The sequence below is a fragment of the Chiroxiphia lanceolata genome, chromosome 2, assembly GCF_009829145.1.
Source record: "Chiroxiphia lanceolata isolate bChiLan1 chromosome 2, bChiLan1.pri, whole genome shotgun sequence".
NCBI lineage: Eukaryota > Metazoa > Chordata > Aves > Passeriformes > Pipridae > Chiroxiphia > Chiroxiphia lanceolata.
Window position 1 is genome coordinate 75099575 of NC_045638.1, and position 13260 is coordinate 75112834.

General features: G+C 43.3%; 1 protein-coding gene across 2 annotated transcripts; it reads left to right on the plus strand.

Moving 5' to 3' along the window:
• Positions 1-282: 282 nt before the first annotated feature.
• LOC116783368 (gap junction beta-2 protein-like) lies at positions 283-9159 on the plus strand. 2 transcript variants are annotated; one of them, XM_032680883.1, is made up of 2 exons: positions 283-361; positions 2856-9159. In XM_032680883.1, exon 2 carries the CDS (start codon positions 2878-2880, stop codon positions 3553-3555), a length of 678 nt encoding a protein of 225 aa, XP_032536774.1. In that variant the 5' UTR covers positions 283-361; positions 2856-2877; the 3' UTR covers positions 3556-9159. The 2 variants fall into 2 exon arrangements, with proteins under 2 accessions (XP_032536774.1, XP_032536775.1); XM_032680884.1 differs by lacking the exon at positions 283-361 and adding an exon at positions 371-494.
• Positions 9160-13260: the final 4101 nt, after the last annotated feature.

Sequence of the window (13260 nt, forward strand, 5' to 3'; positions counted from 1 at the left end):
TCGGAGGGTCCCACGGGGCTGGATTTCCCTCCGGGACATGTTTTCTGCCAACACTTGGGAATCAATCCCGGCGCAGGCCTGTATTAGCAGTGTACCAACTCCCTCCGCCCGATGCGCGTCCTGTGTGCATGGACGTCCCGGGCGGACCCGAGGGCGCTTCCCGCCAGAGGCCCCGTCCCCAGACCCGCTGCATGCCCAGCAGCTCCCGCCCCTCGGGCACAGCAGAGCCCAACGCCGTCGGCTCTCGCAGAGCCGCTCAGCCCCTCGGTTCGGCCCCGCCCCGTCCTGGGCGTCCATCCCGCCGACTGCGGGCGGCCGCAGGAGTGGGGCGCGGGCGGAGGCGGGTTAAAAGCGGCGGCAGGTGAGCGGGGAGGGACCTTAAAGCTGCGGGGCGGCGAGACTTGGAGCGGCCGGTCCGCGGGCACCGAGGGACGCGGGAGGGGAGCAGCGCGGTGTGCCCGTCGTGTTCCGCGTGTCCTGCCGAGCCCTGCCAGGTGAGCGTCCGGAGAGGCTCCCGCGTGCTGCACCGGTGGGATCGGGATTAGGCTGCGCGCCCGCCGAGTGGGTCGGGATCCGTGTGGTGTGCCAGAGAGGGGCTCGGGTCGGGGCCATCCCGGCGGGACTGGGCTCGGGGCGGCCGCCGGCAGCGGAGGGGGCACTATGGGGCTGGGGCAGCCACGCCGCGGCCCCGAGTCCCCGCTGCCCCGGAGCTGCCAGGGAGGGAGCCGTGCTTGGGCGCCGGCTGTGAGCCCCCAGCCCCGGGACCGGCCCGGACTGCGGGGATGCGGGTCGTGGGCGATGACAGCAGCCGGCGTTCCAGGGGGAGCCGTCAGACCTCGGAGCCGAACGCGCTGTTTGCCAGCGGTGCCCGCTGACAGGAGCCGATGGCAGTCGCGCCGCTTCCCGCCGCTGAAGGCTCGCTGTAGGCTCCATGTCCGCTCCAGCCGCGCGGGAACGCGGCGGGACGAAGGTCGGCGCGGTGGGAGGGAGAGACGAGGTGGGCTCCAACTGGTAACCCCGGAGTGGGAATTTAGAGTGGTTTTCAATAACGGTGTCTTGGCTTTGGCAAGTTGGGTGTCCCGGTAGATTCACATTCTCCCCACAGCTAACTTCGGTGTTTCTGTAGTGGCAGATGAGCAAGGAGAAATTGTTTTTTCCCCCAAAACTTGCAGCACTGGTTCAGAACTGCAGTGAGAGACAGCACTTGGAGCCCAGGCTGTTCATCTCTCAGTGATATGCACTTCAAATACTTTCCTTCAGTCCTGATTAGCCCCTTGTGAAGGTTTCACTGACTTTATTTTAATGACTATGCAACAGGCATGAGGAAATTCTTAACAGAAAGATGCAGGTGTCTGTTGATAGCCTACAGTTTAGGTCAATGTAAAAAGTTGCATAATATGGTGCCAGTTTCAGCAGAGACAAAGCATAAGAAGTCTCAGGAATTCCAGCCATCTTCTCAAAGTTGTTTTTTTTTGTCTTACCCAATTTCACCTTTCTGCATCACAGTAAATCTGACCTCTCCCTCTTGCCTCAAGGCTTGTCAGCACAAGCTAGTCCCTCGTACCAAGGGTATGTGTTGGGACATGTTAGTCCTTTGGTTGTGTTGTACCTACACCAGCGTAAAAAGTTTTTTTTTTTTCCTCTGTTGTTTGAGAGATTTTTGTAAACTTTGGCCAGTGTTACGTTTCAAGGTACCATATTCTCCCCACAACACACAGGTAGCGCCAAGAAGAGACGCAGCTCTTATCCATGGCCAGTGTGCCTCTCCCACATAGCACAGCTGAGCCTAGCCTTGAGAGATGATGGACCAGCTATGCAGGTTCCCAGCTTGGGTTTCAAAGTGTTTTGTCCAATTCACTGATAGTTTCCAAGTGGCTGCAATCAGTGAAAGCTGAGCCCTGAGACTGAATTCTGACTTCAGCAAAACTTACTTTCAAAGGAGCAAAGAGTGTGGATTTCAGTCTTTCAGAATAGGAGGAAAGCTGAAATGGATCTTCTCTGAGGTTTGACCTCCTGTATTCTGCTGGGGTGTAATAGCATCTAGAAAATCAACACAAACTCTTTAGCTGAGGACTTTTTCCTCTCAACTCTGACTCTGCTTTTCTCCTTTTTGGATGAGATAGCAATGAATGTGGAAGGGTAGGCTCTGTTGTATCTTTCTTTGCCTGCTGGTTTGTGCTATATAAGCATGCAGCCCTGACAGAGCTGACTTGAGGCTTCTCACCAGTGTTGGCAAAATCAAATGTTGTAATTTTGAGATTAAGGGTGATGTCTGAGCTGCAGCAGAAGGCCTTGGAGGCCTGCTGGAGGTGTCTGGGTGGAATGAGGACTTCTGCTGAAGGTGGCCAAGTAGTACTTACCTCAGAGGCAAAGAAAACAGCAGCTCAGCCTTCTAGGGCTATGGTGTTGGCAAAGAAATCCTGTAAAAAATACTAGAGAAGTCTCTACTTTGTCTAAATATGGCTTAAGTCATGCAGTGATAGTAATTTCTATTGCTTTGGGAAATACAGTGAAAGGCAAAACACTGACAAGAGTCAGCCACAGAAAGGGAAATAAGAAAGAGATGGAGGGCCTAGAGAATGCACAGAGGAATTGCATTAAGAAGTAACTTATTTTCTGCCCAAAGCCTTGTTGAGAAATACATCAAGGTATCCTTGTCCCATCATAAATTCATGGAAGGAGAGGGTTTAATAAGCTTTTTGAATCCATAAACATGTGGACATTAATGAAAGTGACTTTACACTTGCCTGTTGCTCTGGAGAGACTGCTAGGAAGTCGTCTTTTTCACAGAAGGTCTAGAACTGATTTTTCACACTTGGAAAAGTGACCATTCTGTGTATTGTGTCATCCTGCAGGTAAAAGGACACAGAAAAGAAGATGGACTGGGGAACTCTGCAGACTGTTTTAGGAGGTGTAAACAAACACTCCACCAGTATCGGGAAGATATGGCTCACAGTCCTGTTCATCTTCCGTATCATGATCCTGGTTGTGGCTGCAGAGAGAGTCTGGGGAGATGAACAACAAGATTTTGTCTGCAACACACTTCAACCTGGCTGCAGAAATGTATGCTATGACCACTTTTTCCCCATCTCTCACATCAGACTCTGGGCCCTGCAGCTGATCTTTGTCTCCACACCTGCGCTGCTGGTGGCCATGCACGTGGCCTACAGGAGGCATGAGAAGAAACGGCGATTCAGAAATGGTGAGAAAATTGATATTGAAGAGCTAAAAAATGAAAAGATTCACATCCGGGGACCCCTGTGGTGGACATACACCAGCAGCATCTTCTTCAGGATCGTCTTTGAAGCTGTCTTCATGTATGTGTTCTATTACATGTACGATGGGTATCAGATGCCCCGCTTGGTGAAGTGCGATGCTTGGCCCTGCCCCAACGTAGTGGATTGTTTTGTGTCTCGGCCCACTGAGAAAACCACATTTACTATTTTCATGCTTGCTGTGTCTGGGATCTGCATGATTTTGAATCTGGCTGAGTTGTGTTACCTAGTGATAAAAATTTGCATGAAAGAACCCAGGAAAACAACAGTTTTGAAATAACTCCCAAGTTTCAGGATCTCCTAGCTCCCCATTTCCCTTAAACTTTCTTAGGTGTCAGAGAACAATAAGCAATATTTTCCACACTCAAGGAAAGGCATAAAAATGAATGTTCATTTGTGTTTAAAAAATTATAGCCTCCCTGGGAAGCTGCTACTGATGCAGGTTTTAAATATCATGAGCTAATTCAGTATTCCTGCATTCAGAAATAGAGAGGAGCCTTCTGGCAGCAGCCTTTCCAAGTATGCCTGCTGTTGGCCCTCTTGTTGGGACAGAGTCACTTTTCAAAAAGTGGGAGCGAAAAGGACCAGAGAAGACTCTAATGCCCAAAGGAGAGCCAGGAATCACAAAACCACTATGTCAGCTCAGAGGGAAGCCAACAAAGGGTTTTGGCTAAAAGTGGGGTAAAAGGTTTTTGTGGGACATTACAGCTTATGAAAAGGAATAAGACAAGGGGTAATTGTGTTTATAGTAGACATCCTCTCTAAGTAATCCTGAGAGCAAGGAAATGGCCTAGGAACCCAGGCACTCCATGGCAATGCATGCTATCAGCTCTGCTGGGCACCAGCAATGGCTTTTATCTTTTTATCTTTTTGTCTTCTTGCCTACACTAAGAATCATCTCCTACAGGGTTGGATATGGCCAGTCTCAACTGCTTGTGAATGTCATTGGACCAGTGCTGCCTCCCCATAGTCACAGATGCTGCAGCCAGCAGTGGGAGAAACAAAATTCATTTTTCATTCTCTAGATCAGGTGAAAAAAAGGACTGTCACCTCTGAGAAGGTGGAGGCAGTGCAACTGTCTTCCTCCTTCTCTTGTTCTCCCCTAATACTTTGTGAAGAACCTCAGTACAGTAGACTGTACTCGATGAAGAGACTTTTTACCACCTGACTGTGCCTCACTTAGCTGTGTACCTTTCAGAAGGGTTTTTTTTTCAGTAAAAACAGAGAAAAATTACCTTGCTTCATTTCTGTTTGTCATCCAAAAGAAGTGCTTCAGCTTACAGCATGATATGGAGTGCTCCTTCCATGTACCCCTTTTTCCTATCCAACCTGCACAGCTTTTCTTCATAAAACCTTTTCCCTATCTGATGTACCTTTCAAATGAGTCAAGCAAACCACTCCCAATCTCTCTGACATTCCACATTGTGAGATTAAAACGCCATTCCTTTTCTTACAGTTGGTCTAGCATAAATTAGAGACAACTTGCAGAGCTAAAATAGCGAAGTGAACCAATCAGAAATGAGGAGGAACTTGATATTTTTCTTAAAGTTCACATTGTCAAGCTGCAAATTGTATATTACTAATTTGAAGAAATATATGAGTCTGTCTGGCCTTGTCTCAAAACGTGTTTTATATCTGTCATAGGCACCTATGCCAGCACATACGGCAACACAGTTTTATCTCCCAAGTGCCTGCTTATTGAACCCACTTCTAGAAAGCTGGCTCTCTCTCCCCCTGAGCTTTAATTACTGGCTTTTCCCCAAAATGAATAATCACTAGCTCACCTTCTCTCTTTGCATTCATCTTTTACTGTATGTTTAAATTTGTCACTGTTGGAGTAAACAAAGCTGCATGAATTAAGGCCCATGGCCCCTCACTGTGCACTGGAAGCGGAGCATGAACAGGCTTCCATTGCTTGTGAGCTACATCAAGTCAAGTGTTGCAACTTGACTGCAGATGGAAATCTGTCATCTAAGAGGGGAGCAAGGAAACCATGAAAACACCATCCTCAGAAGCATGAACAAAAAGATAGTCATTCATAATGAGCTGGACTGGAAACTTGGAGGGTGAAAACATCCTTAATTCAACTCCAAAGAACAAAGTTTGGCACATATCAGGTTTGTGCTTGATAGAGTTCCTGCATTGTTCCATACGCAAGTACAAAGAGAACGAACTATCTAGTGCCAGTGCTCTAATATTACATTTCTTTTGTAACAAGATTTTTATTTTTTTCTGAAATTATAATTAAAGCACATATATGTGTGTGTGTTTTCTGTAATACTTGTACATGCTGTGTGTTAACTAATGTGTCTAACGAAAATCTGTTTTACTACAATGGAAAATGTATGCACCAATACTACATTTAATAGCCAAGGGCTAGTGAAAGGATTTTAGTCTTCTGCTGCAGGTTGGTTTTTCAGTTGGTTACGTTGCCTGTTATACTGAAGTTTCGGGAGCTCATAGTGGAAGATCCACGTATGTGCTCTACATGAAATGAAATATGCTGCGTAAGACAGCCTTGTGCTGGCAGAATTGCGGCTGGAAAAGGCCAGTGATAAATTACTTCACCAGCTCTATAGAGAAGAGAGTTTGTTTTCCCAGCCTGCCTTTGAATTTAGCTGGAACTTGAAATGAGACACACCAAAGCCATTAACACTAACATGATGAAGTTATCTTCAACTAGCAGTTTGGCAACCAGATCATCACACGGGGTAAAAAGATAGAACTGGGGAAAGTGTCTGGAAGTAGCCAAGAGACGGCTTTGATCCAGGACTGCAGCATCAGGCAATAATAGCTCTACCAGGACATATTTACTGTCTCTCAGATTTATTTCCTGTGTATATTTAATTTGACTGAATAGCTGCTTTATATGGGGAAAAAAATTCAGATACTTTATAGGAACATGGGAATTGCACCTATTTCTGCATATGCTACATTGCATAGCTGACCTTCTACAAATGGATTTCTTACAGATTAAAATACAATGCTGTGCTGAAATTGTGTTTGTTCCTTCTGGAAATGTACTACATTTAGTACTTGGTTCCTGGGCTTTCCTCAGAATGAAGGTTTCAAGAGTGTTGAAAACTGAAGCTGCAAATCTGAGGTCATTACTATTTCCTCATAAGGCTGATTCTTCACTGTTCAGTGTCCAGTAAAGTCAGGATATAAAATGTCATTAATAATGTGTTATCAGAAGTGGGAGGTGTAGGAGTGGGACTGGCTGGAGTTATAGCTTGACTGAAATCACCAGAAAAAACCACCATTGACTTAATCAGGTTAAACGCTCATCCAAAACCTTGAAACCAGAACTACAAACATGTTTGTCAGAAGGGGAAGGAAAGGAGGGGAAGCAAACTTCACTATTAACTCATAGATGCATCTAGAGAAAAAACCCTAACTACTGTGGGAGAAAGGCGGATTTGAAAGGAAGTCAGAGGTATAAATCTGTATTTATGACTTCTGGATATAGAAGTACTTTTATTAAAAGTTTTCTAGACAGATAAAAAAATCCTGCAGTTGTTTACAGTCATCATGAGCCAATGCACTGTGTTATTTTGTATCTGACAGGAAGTATATAAAAGACAAATTATATGGTCCATACAGAGAAGAGCACTCCTGTACCATGGAAGTTCAATTCAAAATAGCAACTCTGTTAAAAGCTGCTTTATTTTGTAAAAAGTGTACTGCAGCAGTAAGCAACACCTGAGAGCATTTTACTACCAACTAGGTGAAAATGAATCTGTTTTTCCCCTCTAATTATAGTCCCCTCCCCTGCAAATTCAGCTAATGGGTTTTACTAGGCAACAAAATCACACTCAAAAGAATTGCACTATAGTTTTGGTCACCTGTTCTGATATTCAGGACGGCCACTACCCTGACTGTTATTTACAGTTTTATTTGGATTTTCACAATCTTATTACCTCCACAGTCATTTGAACCTGTTTGTAGACAGTGGCAAGAGTAATGGTAACTATTTGAAACTTATTGAGCTAACACTAATGGTAATGATCTTCAACATAATTCAGAAGATACCTGTACTTTTTTCCCCATCTGACCAACCCAACTTTTACAGAATATATTTCTCTTCTGTAAAGCTGGCTCAGCTCTGACCTGTGTATTTTCTATATAAACGTTCCTAGCCACCAAAAAGTCCTAATAAGCTAGGTTTGGAAATGCATTAAGCTTTAATCAGCAGGTCCAGCTGAGGAAACAAGTCACATCTCAGACTCTCCACCCTTGAGAACATAGCTTGCTTTTGCTATAGTTGGTCCCCCAGTACTACCGTGGAAGTCAGTGTCAGAATTGGTCACATCATTGCACACACCTTCTCCCTTTTTCTGCCAGTTTAATCACTGCCACGAACTCAAAGTATTGTTTCACATCTGCTTGCTCTATTCCCAAATCCAATTGAAAGATAAAGGTGACAACTGTCTCATGTTCACAGGAAGCAGAACAGTTTAATCAAGCATTGTTAAGGTCATTGCAACAGGTGCCAGAAAAAATATTTTATAATTATTGTGTGGTAAAGATTTCAAACCTACTATATGTTGCATCATTAGTGTAATGTCTGCTTACAGTTTGTCATGTCCCTGCCCTAGGTATTGCATCCTTTCCGAGGACTGAGATTTTAATAGACAGTTTAAATAGCTTCCACAATATGTCCAGCACAAATAAAAACAGTCCATACACTTACCCACACATGTGTGCACAGATACAGAGCAACAAACTCACTAAATCATTCCCTTGCTGTTATTTGATAGAAGATTGAATAAGACATTGCAACATGGATTTGTCAGGCATAATTTCTGCCTGTGCCATGATAAAAGCTTTTGTGTAGAGCAGTAAAATAGATATTAATGACTCATTATCAGAGTACCAAGATCCACCAATGGGATAAACTTTATGCAGCTGGGAGGAGCTGCAGGTACATGGGAAGATAGGCTTAGGATTCAATAAGATCTTTATCACTGGGAGAAATGGCTTAACAATAGTAGTTTTAGAAGTTAGGAAAGTCTAAATGCTGCTATTGTGAAACACCAAGCACTTGCAAAACTGTCTGAAGCAAAAAATAGTTCTGTAAAGATGAGCTGGAGTTTGTAGTAGAACATCAGTGGAATATGAAACAATAAAATTGTTGCCTTGAAAAAATACAGGAATGCATTACAGGTTTATCAAAAATAGGATGTTTGAAATAAAGTTTCCACTTCTGTTAGTACCTGAAAATCTTTATCTAGAGCCTACTTTGGGGCACCATCTGCCCCAAAAGTCCATTTATCAGCTGGAGAAATTTAGGGGTCAGGAATAATATGCCATCAAATATCTAAAACACAGAACCCATGAGGAAAGACTGAAAGAAATTAATTGGCCTGGAAAAGTCTGAGGAAAGACCCAGCAGCATTCTTCAAATATGTAAAAGATTGTGGCAAAGAAGAGACAAAGATGTTGCACTTTACAGTCACTCACAATAAGACAAGAAATAATAGACTTATGTTGCAATGGGTTGTAAGCTAGTGACTGCAAAATCTCTCTGTGAAGAAGGTTAAACTTTGAGTTGGTTGACAGACTTCATTACTGAAGATTGTTAAATGGCAACTCTGTCCAACATTTGTTGAGGATAATCTGGGTATAGGACTCTGCTCTAGGACAGAGGGAACTTCTAAAATGTGTGAGGAAGGGGATCTCAACTGAAAGAGTCAGTTATACAGGTTCCTTTTGCTGAGACAAAGCTCAGCTGTTGAATCAAAATCTCTTTCATATAAATTCAAGTCTGTTTGCCAGAGCAGGGTCTATCCAGCATGATCTCTGTCAGCATGGTTCCTTTGTGCTTTTAGCAATTGTAATAAGACATTCTTTTGTTGTAATATGTTCCACCTAACAAAGCATACGAGATGTCATTGTGAGTAAATAAAATTGCAATTAATATAAATGGAGTTGATGATGGAATTATTTTTGTTCTCAGCATAGTGAGGAAATAGCTCCTTATCCCTTGGTTTAGTGTCTTACAAAAGAGGCATTCTTTCCAGCAGGAAGAAGGATAAAACCCAGATCAACATTCAGTTTTGCTGCCCATTTTACTATATGTGCAAACATTGGTGGAGTTCACTGAAGCCTGGTCTGCACGCAGAATATTTCCCAGCAATAACATGTCATTTTGTGCTACTGATTTCTTTAACTTCAAAGGCAGACCATCACATTGTGCAGCAGTTTAAAATTTGTAGAAAAATTTTCCTATACTTAGTATTTTTTTTCTACTTCAAAGCAAGATAACTATTGCTGTTTCTTTCTGTGGAAGGTAGTCATTATTTGAGGCCTTGACAAAGTCATCACACATGACAATAAGGTATGTTCTTGGTAAAACATGCCGTATTTGCTCTTACCCTGAATACAATGAGAAAGAACATCCTGTTTAGGAGCCTTGGCTGTGGTTTGGCACTGTGAATCGTTCACTAGCAATACTAGTTTAGGGCATTAACACTGATGTCATCCCTTCTCAACCTGTCTGTGTCTCTTTCCCACCCCATTCGACACTGTGCCTCAGCTCCAGGACCTTTACTGTGCCAGCACAGTTGTTTGCACAGCTGTGCTCAGCACTGGATTAGCTGACTGTTTTAGCTGATGAAGAAACAAATGTTTTGTTTTGCTGGATTGTTTTTTAGCTGGATCAATTCCTTGATCTGGCTTACAGGGAGGCCACATGAACTTCCACGCTGACATGACTGTGGGGCAGCAGGCCACAGTGTTGGGCAAGAAGAGCTGCAGGGAATGAGTGGAAGGGGTGGAGGGAATGGCAACATATTTGTTTGATGCTATACACACTGCAATTTCAAACCACAGCCTCTGGCTGTGTTTTCCTGAGTGACTGCTACTAGAAAGGCGAAGTCTTAACTTCCTTTTCCCTTTTTTGCTGCTGTACCCTTCCTTGCTTTCTATTCCTCTCTATTGGCCCTGCTTCTGACCTACTGGCCGTCTTCTCCCCTGCTCCAACACAATCTTCCCTCAACTTTTGTATTAGATGATTTAACACATTAACTCAGCAGAGAACTATTTGAACTCTGCATTTTGATGGTTTTTTTCAGCTCAGTTAGCTTTCCACCAGGCTTGTGGCAGGAATGACTGTATTTCAATATTTTTATTCCATATTTCTGCCTGTAGTGTGGAAAAAAAAGTAGCATCACACCATGACAGAATGATAGCAGGTATAATTCCTCTTAGGATCCTGCATGTACTGTGTCTTTCTTTTTTATTCTTTCTCCTAACAGATGCCTGGCTTGTACAGTTATAGTTCTTCCTCTAATACATCTCATATGGAGCTTTTGCTTCCATGAACATGATCAGAAAGTATTTCACTGCTACGTATCCCAGAACATTCAGATTTTTGTTGTTGTATTAGGAGACTTCCCACAGTTCCCAAAGGATTTTGGAGAGGAAGCCAGTTCTGGTGGCTTAAACACCAGCCTAGAGTTTCAGTGCTATTCTCCGAACCATATAACCTAGGACAAGATATTAAGTCTTCCTGTGGCTCCATTCCTACAAACTAGAAGTCACATTAAGTCTTCCTACAAACTAGAAATAATAATAATTCTTCCTGTCACTAGTTCTTACTTGTTAATATGCTGTGTTCTCTGACGTGTTCGGCAGTAGTGTGTAACAGAACAGAACACTATTCACTAATTGATAAGATAATAAAAATTACTATGTAATATGAGATGAAACTATTACTTCAGTCTTTTAATTGCCATTTTATTTATTATTTAATTAGTTTTAAAATATTTCCATGTAAAAACAGCTAGAGAAGAAAATGTTTTAATCCTCCTTGCTTCAAGCTGTGCCTCCTGAGGTAGCAGTACCCATTCCCAACATTTAAATATCTTTAGTGCCATCTTCTGTAGCGCAGCAGCATGTCAAGCACAATTCTTTTTATTAACGTGCCATACAGTGCCACAACAAGCTGAACTGAAGGCATTTGTAATTGTTTTTTTTAAGGCTGACAGTGTGGACAGAACTGTTGTCAGCACTGCTGAGCCATGGGTCACTTTGGTGTGGCTTGCTTATGACTGATGACATGTACCACAGCTGAGGGCTCTTTCCACTAAACTCTGTTCAGATGCACAGTTACGGTAAGAGTGACCCTCTTCTGTACTTCAGTATAGATGTTTAAATTAGTAATAGCATTGGGGAAACACTGTTTTGAATCAATCCTGATCTGAAAAAGTCCATTTTTCTTGTTGAGCAACAGCTCAGGTTCAGATTAAGGGCAAGATGTATCTCCTAACTTACGAGATCTTTTTATCATTTCATAAAGCTTTGTGTCTATTTCTTATCTTCTTTCTATGTTATCATCATGGCTGAGCTTTGCGAACGAAGATTTGGGAAGGGCTCTACCCACACTTGTTACAAGCACGCTGGTGGCTAAAAAGGCCAATACGAGATAGACACGTCCAGTTGCAAAAGGCACAGCAGAAAGACTCCTTAGGTGGTATATTCTGCTCTTTCCGTGTACCTTACCATGAAAATCCGATTCATCTAATCTTAAAAATACCTGGCTGACTGCTTTGTCTCCACACTTCTTGAATTCACTTTGTTGCTCCACCAGCCAAATCATATACTGCTGTCTGTCTACATGTGAAACAGGGGTTGTCACCTGGGTGGAGGCTTGGATGGAAGACCAAAGGTGGTAGTAAAAAAAATAATTAATCCCTCTCTGGAGGCATTGAAAACCCACCAGGATGTGTTCCTGTGTCATCTGCTCTAGGTGACCCTGCTTTGGCAGGGAGATTGGACTGGCTGATCTTCAGAGGTCCTTTGCTTTCCAACCCTAATGATTCTGTGATTCTGTGATAAATGAAGGCTGAAAATTTTTTAAGTGTGCATTTTAATGTAAAAATTTAAATACCACCTAAGTTTTATGCTGCTGTCTAGTGTTAATGACAATGGAGGGAACCTTTTAAACATAATGAGGGCTGGCAGTGTTGAAGATATGTGAGGAAGCTAGCAGGATGGCTCCTCCATGGAAATCCTTCTGTCAGAAAGTCCACATAAAGAGACACTTTTTAACACCACTAACTAAATCTGAGCAGAGACTTCACGGCATGAAGGAAGTTATAATATTAGGAATTACTGGGGCTGCTGGGATTCCATCCTCTACCCCAACACAGCCTCTCATGCCCCACTGTTCAGGATCAATACTGCAGTACTACTACACTTACAATCATGGGAGCACTGTGCTTCAGCTGTATCACCCATCTCTGAATAGTCATTTGTTCTTGTGCCACCCCTAGTGCTTAGGTCCACAGAGATCTTCCTCCCTAGTGTTTTCAGCTGTAAGATTTATAGGGAGCAATCAAGCATTTGAAGGATACAAGAACAGGGGGATAGTCTGATTCAGTTTCTCAACAGTCCGCTGTTACACATAGCTCCTCAAAGTGTGTCAAATTTTTTCGTGGATGGTACTTTTACTAAATAGAGCAACAGTGAGCCATGGAAATGACTAACTTTTCAGCTCTTTTGCTGTAGAGTAGCTATTGACAGAAACTCATACATTACTGCTGAGGAGTCGTTGAGTTGTTGTGCGAGTTTAAGTCATTCTGTCTATCATAGAATCAAGTTGTTCTGTCTTTCATAGAATCATAGGATGGTTTGGGTTGGAAGGGACCTCAAAGATCTGGTTCCAACCTGCCCTGCCAAGGGCAGAGACACCTTCCACTAAACCAGGTTGCTCAAAGCCCCATCCAACCCAGCCTTGACACTGCCAGGAATGGGGCATCCGTAGCTTCTCTGGGCAACCAGAGAAGTGTCTCACTATACTCACTGTAAAGAATTTCTTCCTAATATCTCATCTAAACCTACCCTCTTTCAGTTTAGAGCCATTCCCCTTGCCCAGTCACTACATGCCCTTAATAAAAAGTTCCTCTCTGACTTTCTCATAGGCCCCTTTTAGGAACTGGAAGGCTGATGCACAGTCTCCTTAGAGCCTTCTCCTCTGCAG

Excerpts from the sequence above, each read along its gene's own strand:
- LOC116783368 (XM_032680883.1), top strand. The coding sequence starts at position 2,878 with ATGGACTGGGGAACTCTGCAGACTGTTTTAGGAGGTGTAAACAAACAC.